Raw genomic sequence first — 21,753 nt, 5'->3', positions numbered from 1 at the left:
CTTTGTTCGGAGCTATCGTCCCCCCACCCACAAACAGTTTCTCTCCCTCTCCTGAAGGCAGCTGACTCTTACTGGGGTACCATTCCAGCTCCCCAATACCCACTCTGTTTTCCCATTCTTCCACGTGTGAACCTCGACTCTGTGGTGGCATTTGACTGTGGCAGGACAGGAGACATCACAGTCGAGACAGATCCTGTCCTCATCAGATATCCACAACAGCCTGGATTTATATAGCGCCTTTAACGTAGTAAAACATCCCAAGGTGCTTCAAGGAGCGTAAGTCAGTGAAATATTTTACACCGAACCACATAAGGAGCTATTAAGACAGGTGACCAAAAAGCTTGGCCAAAGAGGTAGGTTTTAAGGAGTGTCTTAAAGGCGGAGAGGTTTAGGGAGGGAATTCCAGAGCTTAGGGCCTTGGCAGCTGAAGGCACGGCCTCCAATGGTGGAGCGGTTAAAATCGGGGGATGCGCAAGAGGCCAGAATTGGAGGAACGCAGCGATCTCCGAGGGTTGCAGGGCTGGAGGAGGTTACAGCGATAGGGAGGGGGGCGAGGAAGCCGTGGAGGGATTTGAACACCAGGATGAGAATTTTAAAATCGAGGCGTTGCCGGACCGGGAGCCAATGTAGGTCAGCGAGCACAGGGGGGTGATGGGTGAACGGGACTGGGTGTGAGTTAGGACACGGGGCAGTGAGCACAGGGGGTGACGGGTGAACGGGACTGGGTGCGAGTTAGGACACGGGGCAGTGAGCACAGTGGGTGATGGGTGAACGGGACTGGGTGCGAGTTAGGACACGGGGCAGTGAGCACAGTGGGTGATGGGTGAACGGGACTGGGTGTGAGTTAGGACACGGGGCAGTGAACACGGGGTGATGGGTGAACGGGACTGGGTGCGAGTTAGGACACGGGGCAGTGAGCACAGGGGGTGATGGGTGAACGGGACTCGGTGTGAGTTAGGACACGGGGCAGTGAGCACAGGGGGTGATGGGTGAACGGGACTGGGTGCGAGTTAGGACACGGGGCAGTGAGCACAGTGGGTGATGGGTGAACGGGACTGGGTGCGAGTTAGGACACGGGGCAGTGAGCACAGGGGGTGATGGGTGAACGGGACTGGGTGTGAGTTAGGACACGGGGCAGTGAGCACAGGGGGTGATGGGTGACCGGGACTGGGTGTGAGTCAGGACACGGGGCAGTGAGCACAGGGGGTGATGGGTGAACGGGACTGGGTGTGAGTTAGGACACGGGCAGCAGAGTTTGGGATGAGCTGGGGTTTACGGAGGGTGGAATGTGGGAGGTCGGCCAGGAGAGTGTTGGAATCCAGACATAGGCTTTCAAGATGGGGTTACCGGACGGTGATCAGGAGCAGGTACCCTATCTGATTTGACCTGTTTGTACCTCCAACCTGGCTGAGGTGGCCTGACTCAACACAGAGCCGAGCACTGGGACTACAGTCACCTTTACCGTCACTGGGCAAGGGAGGGGAATAATCAACCAGGGACCCATTCCTGGTCACTATTCACTGATCCCCTGGGTATGTTATGATGTCTAGTATGACTGCAGTACTCAAAAACAATGAAAGACTTGCATTTCTACAGCGCCTTTCGCGCCCTCGGGCTATCCCAAAGCGCTTTATAGCCAATGAAGTACTTTTGAGGTGTAGTCACTGTTTTACTGTAGGAAATGCGGCAACCAAAATGCGCACAGCAAACTCCCACAAACAGCAATGTGATAATGACAAGATCATCTGTTTTGGTGATGTTGGTTGAGGGATAAACAATGGCCCCAGGACACCGGGGAGAACTCCCCCTGCTCTTCTTCCAATAGTGGCCGTCGGATCTTTTACACCCACCCGAGAGGGCAGACAGGGCCTCGGTTTAACGTCTCATCCAAAAGACGGCGCCTCCGACAGTGCAGCACCCCCTCAGTACTGCACTGGGAGTGTCAGCCTAGATTTTTGTGCCCAAGTCTCTGGAGTGGGGATCTGAACCCACAACCTTCTGACTCAGAGCCGAGAGTGCCACCCACTGAACTACTCGGTCCCACTCCAATCCTGTGGTGTGGCTGTTGGGAGTGCAGCGGATCACGCTCTCTGATTAAAATGAGTCTCAACGCCCACCCCCACCCCCGAATACTCAGCCACGTACCATCTTCTGAACCATGTGGAAGTCCTTTCTGTGCACCCCGAAAGCTTTGTTGAACACCCTGCGTTCGCTGGGAGTCCAGTTACTGCTACCTGCCAGAAGAAGAAGCAAGAACAAGAGAGGGTGAACATGCTGTGAACCTGCTCACCTGCAACCAGGCTGGCCTCGGGCAGGGCTGAACGTTACTGCTCTTAACGCACGACACAACACAACAGCAGGAAGCAGGTGCACCCCTGCCTGCACTTACTAGGTTACTGCTCTAAGTTACTCCTCCTGCCTCCGAGTCAAGGGTTCAAGTCCCACTCCAGAGACTTGAGCACAAAAACCTGGGCTGTATTTCTACAGCGCCTTTTGCAACCTCAGGACGTCCCAAAGCGCTTTACACCCAATGAAGTACTTTTTTTGAAGTGTAGTCACTGTTGTAATGTCGGAAACGCGGCAGTCACTTCATGCTCCGCAAGTTCCCACAAACAGCAACACGATAATTGACCAGATCATCTATCTATTTTAATATTTTAATGTGGTCTCCTCTACATTGGGGAGACCAAACGCAGATTGGGTGACCGCTTTGCGGAACACCTCCGTTCAGTCCATAAGGGTGACCCCGAGCTTCCGGTCGCCTGTCATTTTAATTCACCGCTCCACTCCCACTCGGACCTCACCGTCCTCGGCCTCTTGCATTGTTCCACGGAAGCTCAACATAAACTCGAGGAACAGCAACTCATCTTCCGATTAGGCACTTTACAGCCTTCCGGACTCAATATCGAGTTCAACAATTTCAGATCATAACCTCGGCCCCTATTACATTTTTACTTATATTTTTTATCCCCCCTTTGTTTTGGCCTTCCCCCTCACCCCTTGCTATTTTTTTCTCTCTCCCACACGGCAGCTGTCTCCCATTCTGCCAGCACATTTCACACCTAATCTAGAGCCGTCTTTTGTCTCCACTAGTCCGCTCACCATCTCGTATCGTTTTGAATACCTCTTAATGTCTCTTGTCTTTTGTTCTCTCCCAGCCTGGCCTCTTAATCTATTTCATTCCCTGTGCTTCTTTAGTCTTGACAAAGGGTTTTCACCCGAAGCGTTGACTCTATTTTCTCTCCACGGATGTTGCCTGGCCTGCTGAGTTTTTCCAGCATTTTCTGTTGTTATATCTATTTTAATGATGTTGGTTGAGGGATAGATATTGACCCCAGGAGACCAGGGAGAACTCCCCCCTGCTCTTTTTCCAATAGTGGTCGTGGGATCTTTTACATCGAGGCAGACGGGGCCTCGGTTTAACATCTCATCCGAAAGACGGCACCTCCGACAGTAGAGCACTCCCTCGGTACTGGCGCTGGAAGTGCCAGTCTGGATTTTGCGCTCGAGTCTTTGGAGTGGGGCTCGAACCCACGACCTCCTGACTCAGGCGAGCGCGCTGCCCACTGAGACACGACTGTTGGAGAAAAAACACTGTGATTGTGAAGCTGAAGCCACACATTCCTTGGAGTGCGGATTCAGGAGACTCCCGATTCCTTGAGCGCGGTTTGCTCCGATCCAGGTGCTGCGCACAAGTCGATCCCACCAGAGTTCCACTCCGAGGCGCGTCCCTTTTTATCTGAGCCTCCCCCCCCACCGCGGCCGGCACGAGTCTTGAACTCTTTGTTCGTTTAGCCTCCATGCACAAGTAGGAAAGTCCCTCCGCCTACCTGGGGAAAATCACTCTCGAGGACACGGCCCCTTTAAATTTGGCACATTTTCAGTCAGCAGATCTTCCCCACTGTACTGCTGATTCATAGCCTCGCTCTTGACTGCATCTTGAGTTCCGTTGTGAGAGTCACACAGAGAGACCTACCTGCGAGGAACGGAATCCAGCCCAGAATCAGCCTGCGTGTCAACACAGCTAAGGGAAGATTGCCCCCAGACTGGAAGTGTGAGAAGTTACATGTCTTTTCCAATCCCTCCCTTTTCTCTCCTCTTCTGAAGGCTTTGATTCTTTGCGGTCACCTCACCCAAGTGACCAATCTTCACCTGTGAGTCTAGGTAGTGAGAGCCAGGAGGCTATTCGCCAAAGAGGGTCTAGCCGTTCATTATCCGCACACGACGTGCTTCCAGCATTGGATAGCAACGCTCTTCTCGATCTTCCTGGCTGCAATGCTCCATCTCACCCTCAGTAAGCTCCCCGCTGCAGTGGAGCTGATTTACAGAACAAACGGGAAACTGTTCAACCTCCGTTGCCTCCAGTCCAGATCCAAGGTCGTCCCATCCTCTGTTGTCGAATTACAGTATGCAGACGACGCTTGCGTCTGCGCTCACTCGGAGGTCGAACTCCAAACCATCGTCAACACCTTCACTGAAGCGTACGAGAGCATGGGCCTTACACTAAATATCCGTAAGACAAAGGTCCTCTACCAACCTGCCCCCGCCACACAGTACTGCCCCCCGATTATCAAAATCCACGACAAGGCCTTGGACAACGTGGACCACTTTCCATACCTCGGGAGCCTACTGTCAACAAGGGCAGACGCTGATGACGAAGTCCAACACCGCCTTCAGTGTGCCAGTGCAGCCTTCGGTCGCCTGAGGAAGAGAGTTTGAAGACCAGGACCTCAAACCTGGCACTAAGCTCATGGTCTACAGGGCAGCAGTGATACCCGTCCTGCTGTATGCCTCAGAGACATGGACCATGTACAGCAGGCACCTCAAAGCACTGGAGAGGTACCACCAACGCTGCCTCCGCAAGATCCTGCAAATCCATTGGCAGGATAGGCGCACCAACGTCAGTGTTCTCGCTCAGGCCAACATCCCCAGCATCGAAGCTCTGACCACGCTCAATCAGCTCCGATGGACGGGTCACATTGTCCGCGCGCCCGATACGAGACTCCCAAAACAAGCGGTCTACTCGGAGCACCGACACGGCAAGAGAGCCCCAGGTGGGCAGAGGAAACGCTTCAAGGACACCCTCAAAGCCTCCTTGAAAAAGTGTAACATCCCCACCGACACCTGGGAATCCCTGGCCCAAGACCGCACAAAGTGGAGGAGAAGCATCCGGGAAGGCGCCGAACACCTCGAGTCTCTTCGCCAGGAGCAAGCGGAAGCCAAGCGCAGGCAGCGCAAGGAGCGCACGTCAACCCAAGCACCCCACCCACCCGCCCCTTCAACCACCGTCTACCCCACCTGTGACAGAGACTGTAGATCCCGCATTGGACTCATCAGTCACCTGAGAACTCATTTTTAATGTGGAAGCAAGTCATCCTCGGCTCCGAGGGACTGCCTAAGAGAAGAGTAATCGACAGTGGGAACTCGGGCTCTGACAGCTGATGCCCAATAGAAACTGTGGATATCTCGAGACAGATTTCTGTATTGACTACTCAAAGGAACTTTAATTTCTGCGCTCCTCCAATTCTGGCCTCTTATTCCCCCACTTCCTTTGCCCACCCCTCGCCCCCCCACCATTGGCGGCCGTGCCTTCAGCCGCCTGTGCCCTGAGCTCTGGAATTCCCTCCCTAAACCTCTCCGCCTCTCTCTCCTTTAAACCGACCTCTTCGACCAAGCTTTTGGTCACCTGCCCTAATATCTCCTTACGTGGATTCTGTCTGATGTATGCCCCTGTGAAGCGCCTTTGGATGTTTTACTGTTGTTGAACTTTTTAAAATGAGCAGCTAAGCAAAGCCAATTTTAAATACACATTACTCTACCTAAAATCATATAAAACATGCAGCAATCTTTCCCTATTTGCGTGGTGAAGCTCCATCTTCAACAAAGTGCATGGACTTTCCTGTTTGTATGTAGAGGTTAAACTTCATCTACAACTAAGGCAGACTCTACCTGTGTTCAGTAATATGTCAGTAATGTAACTTAACACATATTAAGGACTATCCTGACTCTCGTACCTGTGTAATGGTAATCTGCCAGAGGATGGGAGGTGGGACGGGCTCCATTGTTCAATAGCAGCCTCTCCAGTGCAGCCTGTGGTAACAAAAAGCTCTTTAGTAATAGGACAAGTTGATAAGGATGTTCAAAAAAAAAGCAAACAGGATCCTGGGCTTTGTAAGTAGAGGCACAGGGCTGGATTTTGTCACTGGGGAGCTTTTGGAGGCGGGACTCCCACTTTTTGGGTTGTAGTGCCGCCTCCATCGACTTGTGGCCAACCCATGCTATTTTCCCTTGATTGACCTTGTTAAGCCCGCCCAGCGGGCTCAGCAGGCCAATTAAGGGACACCTGGTTACTGGTGACGTCAGTGATTGACATTTCATCTGTCAAGAGCTTTTGACATGAAAAATCAGCGTTTGACAGCTCTGTGAAGCTGTCAAACACTGACAATCTGTCTTCTAACTTGAGTCCTTCTACTCAGACTCAGTTAGAGATCTCTCCAGACCAGAAAGCAGAATGCTGCAGCTTTTGACAGTTCAGCGACCATTCTGCTTTCCGTGCCGGTGAGCTGAGGGACTCCTGAGAACTGAAGGAAGGAAGCCTGCAGGAGAAAGTAAAGGTAAGTAAAACTTATTAAAACACTTTACACTTACCTCACACACTTGCACCCATCACTCACCTGCACAACAGACATCTCGACCCCTCCAACCCCTTCAGACCGACGGTCCACCTCGCTAACTTGCCGTGGTTCGGAGCCGTCGGACAGCCCACACTTCAGGGCTAAAAATAGGGATTAGGCAAAAAACTGCCTGTTTAACTACCTGTTAACAGGCAGTTAATTGGCACTAATCCCCTTCCCGCCTCGGGGAGGCAGCTGCCAGCACAGGTCGGGTCCCCGCCTCCTGGGACATTGGCACGGGGGCGGGATGGGTTCCTGCCCCCCCCCCCCCCCCCGATTCTGCAATTTTCCCACCACTCCCGCCTCCAAACCCGCCTCCTCGGGGCTTGGAAAATCGAGCCCAGAGAGTACAAAAGCAAGGAAGTTACACTAAACCTTTATACAACTCTGGGTTAGGCCCCAGCTGGAGGACTGTCCAATTCTGGGCACCACACTTTAGGAAGGATGTCGAGGCCTTGGAGAGGGTGCGGAGGAGATTTACCAGAATGGTGCCAGGGATGAGGGACTTCAGTGATGCGGAGAGACTGGAGAAGCTGGGATTGTTCTCCTTAGAACAGAGAAGGTTAAGGGGAGATTTAATGGAGGTGTTCAAAATTATGAGGGGTTTTGATGGAGTAAATAAGGAGAAAGTGTTTCCAGTGGCAGGAGGGTGGGTAACCAGAGGACACAGATTGAAGATAATCGGTAAAAGAACCAGAGGGGGAGATGAGGAGAATGTTTTTACGCAGCGAGTTGTTGTGATCTGGAATGCGCTGCCTGAAAGGGCAGTGGGAGCAGATTCAATAGTAACTTTCAAAAGGGAATTGGAGAAATACTTGAAGAGGAGAAATGCGCAGGGCTGTGGGGAGAGAGCAGGGGGGAGTGGGACTAATTGGAGAGCTCTTTCAAAGAGCCGGCACAGGCACGATGGGCCGAATGGCCTCCTTCTGTGCTGTATCATTCTATGAGTCTAGGAACATAGGAATGGCCAGATGAAGAAAGAACAAGATCCATCTAGTTCGCCCTCTACCATCCCGGTAGTCCCGCGATCCAACGATAATGGAGTTGTTGACCATTCACAGCGATCAATCTCTGTCAGTGAGTCTACAACAGACCCAGACACGAGGCGAGGTAAACCCCCAGTGCTGGAGAGCTTTGGGAACCAGATGTCCAAAGTCCCCTGTTTCTCCCGAGCACGCTGCACTCCCCACACGTCATGGCTCAGATTGCCTAGATACCGGAGCCCAAAATATTATTTTCCTGAAAGAAGAGTTGCAAACATTTACCATGATGTCACCATCCACCTCGGAGAGACAGTGTAGGGCGAACTCACGGTTCAACCCCCCGCCTGGCAGTACGCTGGAACAGGCCATGTTCAGCAAGTCCTCCACTGAAAGCACAAAACACACCGTTGTAAAGGATTCTCAGTGTGGTTTCCATTGAAGAAAATCAGATCACTTCTTGATTCATTAAGCTTCTTCATTTTCCGATTGAAAGAAAAAAAAACCTTGCATTTCTACAGCGGCTTTCCTGACCTCCGGACCAAAGTGCTTTACAGCCAATGAAGTACTTTTGTTGTAATGTGGCATACGTGGCAGCCAATTTGTACATTGCAAGATCTCACAAACAGCAATGTGATAATGACCAGATAATCTGTTTTAGTGATGTTGATTGAGGGATAAATATTGGCCCCAGGACACCGGACAGAACTCCCCTGCTCTTCTTCGAAATAGTGGCCGTGGGATCTTTTATGTCCACCCGAAAGTGCAGACGTGGTCTTGGTTTAACGTCTCATCCGAAAGACAGCACCATGAACAGTGCAGCACTCCCTCCGCACTGTCCATCCGACAGTGCAGCGCTCTCTCCGCACTGCCCCTCCGACAGTGCGGCGCCCCCTCAGAACTGCCCCTTGACAGTGCGGCGCTCCCTCAGTACTGCCCCACCGACAGTGCGGCGCTCCCTCAGCACTGCCCCTCCGACAGTGTGGCGCTCCCTCAGTACTGCCCCTCCTACAGTGCGGCGCTCCCTCACTACTGCCCCTCCGACAGTGTGGCGCTCCCTCAGTACCACCCCTCCGACAGTGCGGCGCTCCCTCAGTACTGCCCCTCCGACAGTGCGGCGCTCCCTCAGTACTGCTCCTCCGACAGTGCGGCGCTCCCTCAGTACTGCCCCTTTTACAGTGCAGCGCTCCCTCAGTACTGCCCCTCCGACAGTGCAGCGCTCCCTCAGTACTGCCCCTCCGACAGTGCGGCGCTCCCTCAGTACTGCCCCTCCGACAGTGCTGCACTCCCTCAGTACTGCCCCTCCGACAGTGCGGCGCTCCCTCAGCACTGCCCCTCCGACAGTGTGGCGCTCCCGCAGTACTGCCCCTCCTACAGTGCGGCGCTCCCGCAGTACTGCCCCTCCGACAGCGTGGCGCTCCCTCTGTATTGCCCCTCCGACAGTGCGGCGCTCCCTCAGTACTGCCCCTCCGATAGTGCGGCAATCCCTCTGTACTGCCCCTCCGACAGTGCGGTGCTCCCTCAGTACTGCGCTCCCTCAGTACTGCCCCTGCGACAGTGCGCTGCTCCCTCAGTACTGCCCCTCCGACAGTGCGGCGCTCCCTTAGTACCGCCCCTCCGACAGTGCGGCGCTCCCTCAGTACTGCCCCTCCGACAGTGCGGCGCTCCCTCAGTACTGCCCCTCCGACAGTGCGGTGCTCCCTCAGTACTGCCCCTCCGACAGTGCGGCGCTCCCTCAGTACCGCCCCTCCGACAGTGCGGTGCTCCCTCAGTACTGCCCCTCCGATAGTGCGGCGCTCCCTATGTACTGCCCCTCCGATAGTGCGGCGCTCCCTCAGTACTGCCCCTCCGATAGTGCGGCGCTCCCTCAGTACTGCCCCTCCGATAGTGCGGCGCACCCTCTGTACTGCACTGGAGCGTTAGCCTGGATTTTTGTGCTCAAGTCTCTGGTGCGGGACTTGAACCCACGACCTTCTGACTCAGAGGCAAGATTGCTACCCACTGATCCATGGTTGATAATGAATGCTCCTTCTGTGTAGCGATCTTTTGCCCCAGTTGTTTCCAGCTTCACTCTGACCTACAGCTTTATTTAAACTGCAGTCAGTGCTTGGCACAAACTGGAACCCCTCCCCACTTAGAGGGTTTTAGAAGGGCTTCATTACAAAAGGTAATCAAGCATTAACGATGTGTTATTTTACTGCATTCAGTGCACCTTAACAAGGTGTGAACTGGTGTGTAAACACAGCCCTAGGGGCCCGAAACATACAGAGCGCTTAAAAGAGGCTGGACATGAATCAGCCATTCATGTGGAAATGACTTATGAAATAATACTGGGCGGCCTGCGGGTGGCGCTGTCCAGGGAGAGTATAAATACTCGGGCACGGGCCCAGCTTGCGCAGGACATCCTTTTACAGGAACTAGTGAAGGACACAACTAGACCTCCATGTTGAAAAACAGTTGATTAAAGCTTTGTTTAACGCTTAGACCAAGTGCCTGGTAGTTTTCTTACGTCAAGGCTGTTTCCCCTGGCTGGGGAGACTAGAACTAGGGCTCAGAGTCTCGGAATAAGGGGTCGGCCATTTAGGACTGAGATGCAAAGAAATTTCTTCACTCTGAGGGTGGTGAATCTTTGGAATTCTCTGCACCAGAGGGCTGTGGAGGCTCAGTCGTTGAGTATATTCAAGACAGAGATCGATAGATTTTAGAACTCTAGGGGAATCCAGGGATATGGGGATAGTGCGGGAAGGTGGAGTTGAGGTTGAAGATCAGCCGTGATCGTATTGAATGGCGGAGCAGGCTCGAGTGGCCGAATCCTGCTCCTAATTCTTATGTTTGTTCTTCCATTCAGTGCGTGCGCCTTAACGAGGTGCGAACCGGGGCGTAAACATAGCCGTTACGGCCCTAACTATACGGCGCACTTAAGTTGTAACCAGCAACTTTTGAAATGGACGCTAATGGTTAATGGGCATCGTTGTTTGGCCGATATAAGTCAGCGCCCGTTTTAAGTGGTGGGGACTGTATAAAGTACGAACTTACCCTTCTGCTGCACCTCGGGATTTTCCACCAATTCCTTCCAAGGCCTCCACACCAAATCCGCCGCCTGTGAGTCTTGTTCACCTGGGAATGTGTCCGTTAAGTCGGGGACCACGGCCTGGAAACGAGGCCCAATGTTTATGCAGCTGGAGAGACAAACGCAACTCTTTACTCAATGGGTCGCCAGGAGGCAACGTCAGAACCTCTCGCTCGCCTCACCGAGCAGGAAGAGCCTCAGAAAGGAGCTGAGGAAATCCACTAAGAATCACTTTAACTAACGGCAGGACGTCTAAAGGTAGTTCTGAAAGAATTGCTCTTCACGTTTTGGTGGGAAGAATAAGGAGGCCACGTACTCCTTGGAAAATAAGTGTGTAAAATGGGGTAGAGGAGCAGAGGGATCTGGGGATACAGATCCACAAATCACTAAAAGTAGCGACGCAGGTTAGCAAGGCCACTAAAAAAGGCAAGCCGAGCACTGGGGTTCATTTCTAGAGGGATAGAATTGAGGTTATGTTCAACTTGTATCGAACCTTGGTTAGACCACACTTGGAGTTACTGTACACAGTTCTGGTCTTTATATCCCACACTTGGAGTTACTGCGCACAGTTCTGGTCTCCATATCCCACACTTGGAGTTACTGCGCACAGTTCTGGTCTCCATATCCCACACTTGGAGTTACTGTGCACAGTTCTGGTCTCCATATACCACACTTGGAGTTACTGTGCACAGTTCTGGTCTCCATATCCCACACTTGGAGTTACTGTGCACAGTTCTGGTCTCCATATCCCACACTTGGAGTTACTGTGCACAGTTCTGGTCTCCATATCCCACACTTGGAGTTGATGTGCACAGTTCTGGTCTCCATATACCGCACTTGGAGTTAATGTGCACAGTTCTGGTCTCCATATCCTACACTTGGAGTTGATGTGCACAGTTCTGGTCTCCATATACCGCACTTGGAGTTAATGTGCACAGTTCTGGTCTCCATATCCCACACTTGGAGTTGATGTGCACAGTTCTGGTCTCCATATCCCACACTTGGAGTTAATGTGCACAGTTCTGGTCTCCATATCCTACACTTGGAGTTACTGTGCACAGCGCTGGTCTCCATATCCCACACTTGGAGTTACTGTGCACAGCGCTGGTCTCCATATCCCACACTTGGAGTTACTGTGCACAGTTCTGGTCTCCATATCCCACACTTGGAGTTACTGTGCACAGTTCCGGTCTCCATATCCCACACTTGGAGTTAATGTGCACAGTTCTGGTCTCCATATCCCACACTTGGAGTTACTGTGCACAGTTCTGGTCTCCATATCCCACACTTGGAGTTACTGTGCACAGTTCTGGTCTCCATATTATAAAAAAGATACAGAGGCAGTGGAGAAGGTGCAAAAAAGATTTACTAGAACTGAGGGGTTCTAACTATCAGGAAAGATTGAACAGGCTGGGGCTCTTTTCTCTAGAAAAGCGAAGGCTGAGGGGTGACCTGATCGAGGTCTTTAACATTATGAAGGGGTTCAATAGGGTAGACGTAGAGACGATGTTTCCACTTGTGGGGGAGACCAGAACTAGGGGCCATCAATATAAGATCGTCACTAATAAATCCAATCGGGAATTGAGGAGAAACTTCTTTACCCAGAGAGTGGGGAGAATGTGGAACTCGCTCCCACAGGGAGTGGTTGAGGCGAATAGCAGAGATGGATTTAAGGGGAAGCTGGATAAACACATGAGGGAGAAAGGAATAGAAAGATATACTGATGAGATATAGTGATATATGGTGAGATGAAGTAAGGTGGGAGGTGGCTGGAGTGGAGCAGAAAGACCGGATACAGCAGTTGGGCGGAATGGCCTGTTTCTGTGCTGTAATTACTGTTATATTATGCACAGGAGTGTTTTGTTGGGCTGCATCAAAGTTGGGCATCAGCCTTGCAGTTCTATTTAAATTCAAGGGAGGTGACAATTAAACGTAAAACACGTTAAAATAAGAATTAAAACAAGAAAATGATCAAATTTCGAACACTTTGTTGTACTTGGGATATATTTAATTAGTGCCTGTGCAGATTATCTGATCGTTCCTTTATTGTGTTTTTTGGGTGGGATCTTAAATTTAAAAAAGAAAGACTTGCATTTATATAGCACCTTTCAGCACCTCAGGACGTCCCAAAGCGCTTCACAGCCAATGAAGTACTTTTTGTAGTGTGGTCACTGTTGTAATGTAGGAAACACGGCAGCCAATTTGCGCTCAGCAAACTCCCACAAACAGCAATGTGATAATGACCGGATCATCTGTTTTTTTTGTTATGCTGTTTGAAGGATAAGTATTGGCCCCCCGGACACCAGGAATAACTCCCCTGCTCTTCTTCGAAATAGTGCCGTGGGATCTTTTATGTCCACCTGAGAGAGCAGACCGGGCCTCGGTTTAACTTCTCATCCGAAAGACGACAGCTCCGACAGTGCAGCGCTCCCTCAGTACTGCCCCTCTGACAGTGCAGCGCTCCCTCAGTACTGTCCCTCCGACAGTGCAGCGCTCCCTCAGTACTGCCCCTCCGACAGTGCAGCGCTCCCTCAGTACTGCCCCTCCGACATTGCAGCGCTCCCTCAGTACTGCCCCTCTGACAGTGCGGCGCTCCCTCAGTACTGCCCCTCTGACAGTGCAGCGCTCCCTCAGTACTGTCCCTCCGACAGTGCAGCGCTCCCTCAGTACTGCCCCTCCGACAGTGCAGCGCTCCCTCAGTACTGCTCCTCCGACATTGCAGCGCTCCCTCAGTACTGCCCCTCTGACAGTGCGGCGCTCCCTCAGTACTGCCCCTCTGACAGTGCAGCGCTCCCTCAGTACTGCCCCTCTGACAGTGCAGCGCTCCCTCAGTACTGCCCCTCTGACAGTGCAGCGCTACCTCAGTACTGCCCCTCCGACATTGCAGCGCTCCCTCAGTACTGCCCCTCCGACAGTGCGGCGCTCCCTCAGTACTGCCCCTCCGACAGTGCGGCGCTCCCTCAGTACTGCCCCTCCGACAGTGGGGCGCTCCCTCAGTACTGCCCCTCCGACAGTGCGGCGCTCCCTCAGTACTGCCCCTCCGACAGTGGGGCGCTCCCTCAGTACTGCCCCTCCGACAGTGCGGCGCTCCCTCAGCACTGCCCCTCCGACAGTGCGGCACTCTCTCAGTACTGCCCCTCCGACAGTGCGGCGCTCCCTCAGTACTGCCCCTCCGACAGTGGGGCGCTCCCTTAGTACTGTCCCTCCGACAGTGTGGCGCTCCCTCAGCACTGCCCCTCCGACGGTGGGGCGCTCCCTCAGTACTGTCCCTCCGACAGTGCGGTGCTCCCTCAGTACTGCCCCTCCGACAGTGCGGCGCTCCATCAGCATTGCCCCTCCGACAGTGCGGTGCTCCCTCAGTACTGCCCTTCAGACAGTGCGGCGCTCCCTAAGTACTGCCCCTCCGACAGTGCAGCGCTCCCTCAGTACCGCCCCTCCGACAGTGCAGCGCTCCCTCAGTACCGCCCCTCCGACAGTGCGGCGCTCCCTCAGTACCGCCCCTCCGACAGTGCGGCGCTCCCTCAGTACTGCCCCTCCGACAGTGCGGCGCTCCCTCAGTACTGCCCCTCCGACTGTGCGGCGCTCCCTCAGTACTGCCCCTCCGACAGTGCGGCGCTCCCTCAGTACTGCCCCTCCGACAGTGCGGCGCTCCCTCAGTACCGCCCCTCCGACAGTGCGGCGCTCCCTCAGTACTGCCCCTCCGACAGTGCGGCGCTCCCTCAGTACTGCCCCTCCGACAGTGCGGCGCTCCCTCAGTACTGCACTGGAGTGTCAGCCTAGATTTTTGTACTCAAGCCTCTGGAGTGGGACTTGAACCCACAACCCTCAGATACGAGAGTGCTACCCACTGAGCCAGGCCTGACACTGCACCATTTGACAGCCACATTTGCAGTGACTGAATTTTGAAAAACAATTTGTTGGCTGTGAGGCACTTTGGGATGTCTTGAGGACATGAGAGGCGCGATATCAGTACAAGTTGGTTCTTTCTTGCAGTTTGTCTGAAGAAAGTCATCCATTGCTTGACCCCTCAGCAACTAGCAACATCCCAGTGCTGGAGCTGTTAGTAGGTGCACGGCTTGGAGACTTCCTCTCTAGCTTCTCCCGGTCACAGGGCAATGCCTGATAGCTTTCCCCGACAGCACAGCCAATAGTGCCAGCTTAACAAATCCCTGTACCTGCTGTGGCTCATACGTCCAGCACAGGCACTGGACCTGCCGCCTGGAAGTCGTATCTGACAGGGTCGAATGAATGACGACACACAGTTCTTTAAAAGCTGAATGTAACCTAAGATATGGCAGTGGAGGCGAATTTGTGACTATTATACTCACGGGGTCGGACTGTTCACTGTTTCTGTGCTCCCCTGATGAACAAATTCAAATCCGTCTGTTTAAAGAAAAAATATTTTTCAACGTCTGATGTGAATTGAACAGTGACTCTGCAGTTACACACTGAGTAATCCTTACCCTGCTGAATAAACAGTGACTCTGCACAGTTACACGGTGAGTAAACCTTACCCTGAATAAAAAGTGACTCTGCACAGTTACACGGTGAGTAAACCTTACCCTGGTGAATAAACAGTGACTCTGCACAGTTACACGGTGAGTAAACCTTACCCTGAATAAAAAGTGACTCTGCACAGTTACACACTGAGTAATCCTTACCCTGCTGAATAAACAGTGACTCTGCACAGTTACACGGTGAGTAAACCTTACCCTGAATAAAAAGTGACTCTGCACAGTTACACGGTGAGTAAACCTTACCCTGCTGAATAAACAGTGACTCTGCACAGTTACACAGTGAGTGACCCTTACCCTGAATAAACAGTGACTCTGTACAGTTACAGTGAGTGACCCTTACCCTGAATAAACAGTGACTCTGTACAGTTACAGTGAGTGACCCTTACCCTGAATAAACAGTAACCCTGTACAGTTACAGTGAGTGACCCTTACCCTGAATAAACAGTGACTCTGTACAGTTACAGTGAGTGACCCTTACCCTGAATAAACAGTGACTCTGTACAGTTACAGTGAGTGACCCTTACCCTGAATAAACAGTAACCCTGTACAGTTACAGTGAGTGACCCTTACCCTGAATAAACAGTGACTCTGTACAGTTACAGTGAGTGACCCTTACCCTGAATAAACAGTGACTCTGTACAGTTACAGTGAGAGACCCTCACCCTGAATAAACAGTGACTCTGTACAGTTACACAGTGAGTGACCCTTACACTGAATAAACAGTGACTCTGTACAGTTACACAGTGAGTGACCCTTACCCTGAATAAACAGTGACTCTGTACAGTTACACAGTGAGTGACCCTTACCCTGAATAAACAGTGACTCTGTACAGTTACAGTGAGTGACCCTTACCCTGAATAAACAGTGACTCTGTACAGTTACACAGTGAGTGACCCTTACCCTGAATAAACAGTGACTCTGTACAGTTACAGTGAGTGACCCTTACCCTGAATAAACAGTGACTGTGTCCAGTTACAGTGAGTGACCCTTACCCTGAATAAACAGTGACTCTCTACAGTTACACAGTGAGTGACCCTTATCCTGAATAAACAGTGACTGTGTCCAGTTACAGTGAGCGACCCTTACCCTGAATAAACAGTGACTCTCTACAGTTACACAGTGAGTGACCTGTACCCGGTTTGCACTGATTTAACTGGGCAGCAATTGCAGTGTATAAATAGCCTCCATGTCCCAAACTGGAGAGGGAAAATCAGCCAGGCTTTCTACTGCAAATGGCCACCCCGTGACCCATTCTGGAGAGTGCACGTTTCTGAGATCGATGGAGCTGGGCTGTGATGCCAGTCACAGCCAAGTAGCCCACAAGGTGGAATAATGGCGACCCGGGTGGCTTCCTGGAGGGCGGCCTGTGCTTGTGGAAGTGGAAGAGCCAGCGCCTTGCGAAGGGGGAGAGTGGAGAAAGGGAAGGGGAGTGGATACTTACTGAACTGGTTGCCTGGGAACGGGGAGGGCGTTGAATCGTTGCTGGGATCGATGGCACTGAGGTTGGAGAACAGACCCGAGCCCTTGCGATTAGGATTCAGCATTGGCAGCGGTGTGTAATGAGGCTGCTCCAAGGTGGGACTGGCAGATGATTGCTGCTCTCCCGTGATGATGTTTGCCGAATGGAGATAACTTTGATACACTGTGATAGGATGGTACTTGGGAACGGGAGGTTCCAAGCTCTGTGGAATAACACGCATACAGTTTTAGAGTCACAAACACTTATTACTGTCCTTAAATCTTAATTCACGTTTTGTTTAAAAGGCATTTCTCCCGCTCCTTTCACCACCCCAGGACGTCCCAAAACCCTTCACAGCCAATGAAGTATTTTTGAAGTGTGGTCACTGTTGTAATGTAGGAAACGCAGCAGCCAATTTGCACACAGCAAGCTCCCACAAACAGCAATGTGATAATGACCAGATCATCTGTTTTAGTGATGTTGGTTGAGGGATAAATATTGGCCCCAGGACACCGGGGAGAACTCCCCCTGCTCTTCTTCCAATAGTGGCCGTGGGATCTTTTACATCCACCTGAGGGGGCAGACGGGGCCTCGGACAGTGCAGCACTGGGAGTGTCAGCCTAGATTATGTGCTCAAGTCTCTGGAGTGGGACTTGAACCCACAACCTTCTGACTCAGAGGCGAGGGTGCTGGCCACAGCTGACAACACACGTTAAACACATGAACAGTACAGACCTGTAGGTCCCAGGTCCCACCCCTTGTCTGTAGAGTTGATTGGGGCAGTTTAATTGCTTCTAGCTATATAGTCCCTATAGCTTTATTCCCTTGACTATAGAAGATTAAGGGATAATCTAATCGAGGTGTTGAAGATGATTAAAGGATTCGATCGGGTGGATAAAGAGAAACTATTTCCTCTGGTGGGGGGAGTCCAGAACAAGGGGGCAGAACCTTCAAATTAGAGCCAGGCCGTTCAGGGGTGATGTCAGGAAGCACTTCTTCACACACAGGGTGGTGGAAATCTGGAACTCTCGCCCCCAAAGAGCTGTCGAGGCTGGGGGTCAATTGGAGATTTCAAAACGGAGATTGATGGATTTTTGTTGGGTCAGGGTATTAAGGGTTACGGAACCAAGGCGGTTAGATTGGGTTAAGATACAGATCAGCCGCGATCAGACTGAATGACGGAACAGGCTGGTGGGGCTGAATATCCTACTCCTGTTCCTATGTTCCAAAAGGGAATGTGCTTCACGGAGCATAATCAGACAGAAATTGGTTAAAGAGGTCGGTTATAAGGAGGAGAGAGAGGCGGAGAGGTTTAGGGAGGGAATTCCAGAACTTAGGGCCCAGGCAGCTGAAGGCACGGCCACCAATGGTGGGGTGAAGGAAATTGGGGGATACGCAAGTGGCCAGAATTGGAGGAGCGCCGAGATCTCAGTGGGCTGTGGGGCTGGAGGAGGTTACAGAGATAGGGAGGGGTGAGGCTACGGAAGGATTTGAACACAGGGATGAGAATTTTAAAATTGAGGCACTGCTGGATCGGGAGCCAATGTAGGTCAGCGAGCACTGGTGGGTGACGGGTGAACGGGACTCGGTGTGAGTTAGGACACGGGGCAGCAGAGTTTTGGATGAAGAGCTCAAGATTACGGAAGGTGAGAGGCCGTGCAGGAGTGCGTTGGAATAGTCGAGTCTAAGAGGTAACAAAGGCATGGACGAGGGTTTCATCAGCAGAGGGGCTGAGGCAGGGGCCAGAGTCGGGCGATGTTACGGAGGTGGAAGCAGGCGGTCTTGGTGATGGCAGCTCATCTCAGGGTCAAACAGGACACCAAGGTTGCGAACGGTCTGGTTCAGCCTCAGATAGTGGCCGGGGAGAGGGATGGATGGAGTCAGCGGCTGAGGAACAGAGTTTGTGGCAGGGGACCGAAGACACTGGCTTCGATCTTCAGTATAACACTTGGCGCTACCCATGGTAGGGTTGGTCAGACCTGACTGGAGGGCAGCTCTCCCTGGGGACAGAGGGCAGGGAGACGCAACATGCCTCAGTACTTCCTCGTGGCCTCCCCCACCACCTGCTTACAGGGTGGCAGGTAGCTGCCCAGTGTGTAGAAGAGGAAAGTGGTGAATAACAAGTGACGAAAGTAAGGGTTGCAGAAGATAAAACTGATCCACCTCTTGTGCTGAAAGGTCAGCTATGCCAGTGAGGATTGGCATTTCCTGTTCGGACAGGAAGCCGCCTGGGCTCTCCTCCAGGAGGGCGTCTTGCCTGTAGCTGTCAGTCGCTGCCGTCTTCACTGACATGGAGGTGGCCGTGAAGGGCGTAGACAGGTGGCCAGCGTCCCTCAGCACCTTCTTTCTGTCATTCTACAAAAACAACAGTTTACATAGAATGGCATCGAATGTACAGCACAGAAACAGGCCATTCGGCATTTATACTCCACACCAGCCTCCTCCCACCCTCTTCATCTCACCCTATCACCAGATCCTTCTATTCCTGTCTCCCTCATGAGTTTATCCAGCCTCTCCTTAAATCCATCGATACTATTCGCCTCCACCACTCCCTGTGGGAGCGAGTTCCACATTCTCCCCACTCTCTGGGTAAAGAAGTTTCTCCTGAATTCCCGATTGGATTTATTAGTGACGATCTTATATTGACGGCCCCTAGTTCTGGTCTCCCCCACAAGTGAAAACATCTTCTTTACGTCTACCCTATCGAACCCCCTTCATAATTTTAAAGACCTCGATCAGGTCACCCCACAGTCTTCTGTTTTCTAGAGAAAAGAGCCCCAGCCTGTTCAATCTTTCCTGATAGTTATAACCTCTCAGTTCTGGTATCATTCCAGTAAATCTTTTTTGCACCTTCTCCAGTGCCTCTATATCCTTTTTGTAATACGGAGACCAGAACTGTACGCAGTAACTCCCAAGTGTGGTCTGACCAAGGTTCGATACAAGTTGAACATAACTTCGCTGCTTTTTAATCCTATCCCTCTGGAAATGAACCCCAGTGCTTGGTTTGCTTTTTTGATGGCCTTATTAACCTGCGTCGCTACTTTTAATGATTTGTGTGTCTGGATCCCCAGATCTCTCAGCTTTTCCTGATAGGTATAACCTCTCAGTTCTGGTATCAACAGTTTGGAGACCAAATCAGGCCAAGTGGCTGAGACACTCGCTCTTTAATCTCTGATGAGACAGAACAAGACGGTTTGAGATTCATTGATAAGCGCTGGCAAGAAACAAGGTGATAAAAATCATCAAACCCCATTGTACAATGCAAGTCGAAGCTCCCAGTGATCAGGCTGCTGGCACCCTTTGTTATTTAGCTTCTGAGCAGGGAAGAGGACAGAGTCAGTGGGGCAGAGAGAAAGGGAAATATAATGAGGCGGTCGGCCTTTGGGGAGAGCCGACAGGAATCCTTCACCATTCTTTTCTCTGGTCTTCCCCATACCCTACCAGGGGGGCAGGGGACATGGTCTCGAGTCTAGGCAAAGTAGATGCTGAACGATGGTCACTTTCCTGAGGGTTCAATATACTGGGACTGACCATCGTGGGTTTTAGGTGTTAGTATCCGGTGCCCATGTACACCAATCCTTTAAGGAGAAATAGCAAGTTGATAAGGTGGTTAAAAAAAGCACATGCTTTACTTGGGTTTATAAGTAGAGGCATAGACTATAAAAGCAAAGAGATCATGCTAGGACTCTTCCAAAATTCGATAGACTCTGGAACAATTCCCATGGATTGGAGGGTAGCTAATGTAACCCCACTATTCAAAAAAGGTGGTAGAGAGAAAATGGGGAATTATAGACCGGTAAGCCTGACATCGGTAGTGGGGAAAATGCTAGAGTCCATTATAAAAGATGTAATAGCAGAGCACTTGGAAAACAGTGACAGGATCGGACAAAGTCAACATGGATTTACAAAAGGTAAATCATGCTTGACTAATCTACTGGAATTTTTTGAGGATGTAACTGGTAGAATAGATAAGGGAGAACCAGTGGATGTGGTGTATTTGGACTTTCAGAAGGCTTTCGATAAGGTCCTGCATAAGAGATTAGTGTGTAAAGTTAAGGCACATGGGATTGGGGGCAAGGTACTGACTTGGATAGAGAACTGGTTGGCAGACAGGAAGCAAAGAGTTGGAATAAATGGGTCTTTTTCCGAGTGGCGGGCAGTGACTAGTGGGGTACCGCAAGGATCGGTCCTAGTACCCCAGCTATTCACAATATATATTAATGATCTAGACGAGGGAACTAGATGTAATATCTCCAAGTTTGCAGACGACACAAAGCTGGGTGGGCGTGTGTGCTGTGAGGAGGGTGCAGAGAAACTCCAGTATGATTTGGACAGGTTGGGTGATTGGGCAGATGCAGTATAATGTGGATAAATGCGAGGTTATCCACTTTGGTGGCAAAAACAGGAAGGCAATTATTATCTGAACGGCAATAGATTGGGAGAAGGGGAAGTGCAACGAGACCTGGGTGTCCTTGTGCACCAGTCGCTGAAGGTAAGCATGCAGGTGCAGCAGGCGGTTAAGAAGGCAAATGGTATGTTGGCCTTCGTAGCGAGAGGGTGCGAGTACAGGAACAAGGATGTCTTGCTGCAGTTGTACAGGGCCTTGGTGAGACCACACCTTGAGTATTGTGTGCAGTTTTGGTCACCTTATCTGAGGAAGGATGTTCTTGCCATGGAGGGAGTGCAGCGAAGATTCACCAGACTGATACCTGGGATGGCAGGAATGACGTATGAGGAGAGATTGGGTCGATTGGGCTTGTACTCGCTGGAGTTTAGAAGATTGAGAGGGGATCTCATCGAAACTTATAAAATTCTAACAGGACTGGACAGACTAGATGCAGGAAGGATGTTCCCGATGGCGGGGGAGTCCAGAACCAGGGGTCACAGTCTAAGGATAAGGGGTAAGCCATTTAGGACAGAAATGAGGAGGAATTTCTTCACCCAGAGAGTGGTGAACCTGTGGAATTCTCTACCACAGAAGGCAGTGGAGGCCAATTCATTAAATATATTCAAGAAGGAGTTGGATATATTTCTTAAGGCTAAAGGGATCAAG

The 21,753-nt window shown here is 51.5% G+C and overlaps 1 protein-coding gene across 1 annotated transcript in view; it reads right to left on the bottom strand.

The window, feature by feature from the left end:
- Positions 1-21,753, bottom strand: part of LOC147093022 (transcriptional-regulating factor 1-like) — a 76,525-nt gene that overhangs the window by 3,271 nt on the left and 51,501 nt on the right. The window contains 7 exon segments of the mRNA XM_085976351.1: positions 2,146-2,234; positions 6,015-6,090; positions 7,940-8,043; positions 10,691-10,833; positions 15,053-15,107; positions 16,683-16,923; positions 18,864-19,055. Of these exon segments, the coding sequence (XP_085832477.1) occupies positions 2,146-2,234; positions 6,015-6,090; positions 7,940-8,043; positions 10,691-10,833; positions 15,053-15,107; positions 16,683-16,923; positions 18,864-19,055 (900 nt within the window).

The sequence above is a fragment of the Somniosus microcephalus genome, unplaced genomic scaffold (assembly GCF_052327205.1).
Source record: "Somniosus microcephalus isolate GS21.2 unplaced genomic scaffold, FLI_Smic_1.0 unresolved_chr2, whole genome shotgun sequence".
Lineage (NCBI taxonomy): Eukaryota > Metazoa > Chordata > Chondrichthyes > Squaliformes > Somniosidae > Somniosus > Somniosus microcephalus.
The sequence above is the reverse complement of the archived record's forward strand: the minus strand, read 5'-3'. Positions and strand labels throughout refer to the sequence as shown.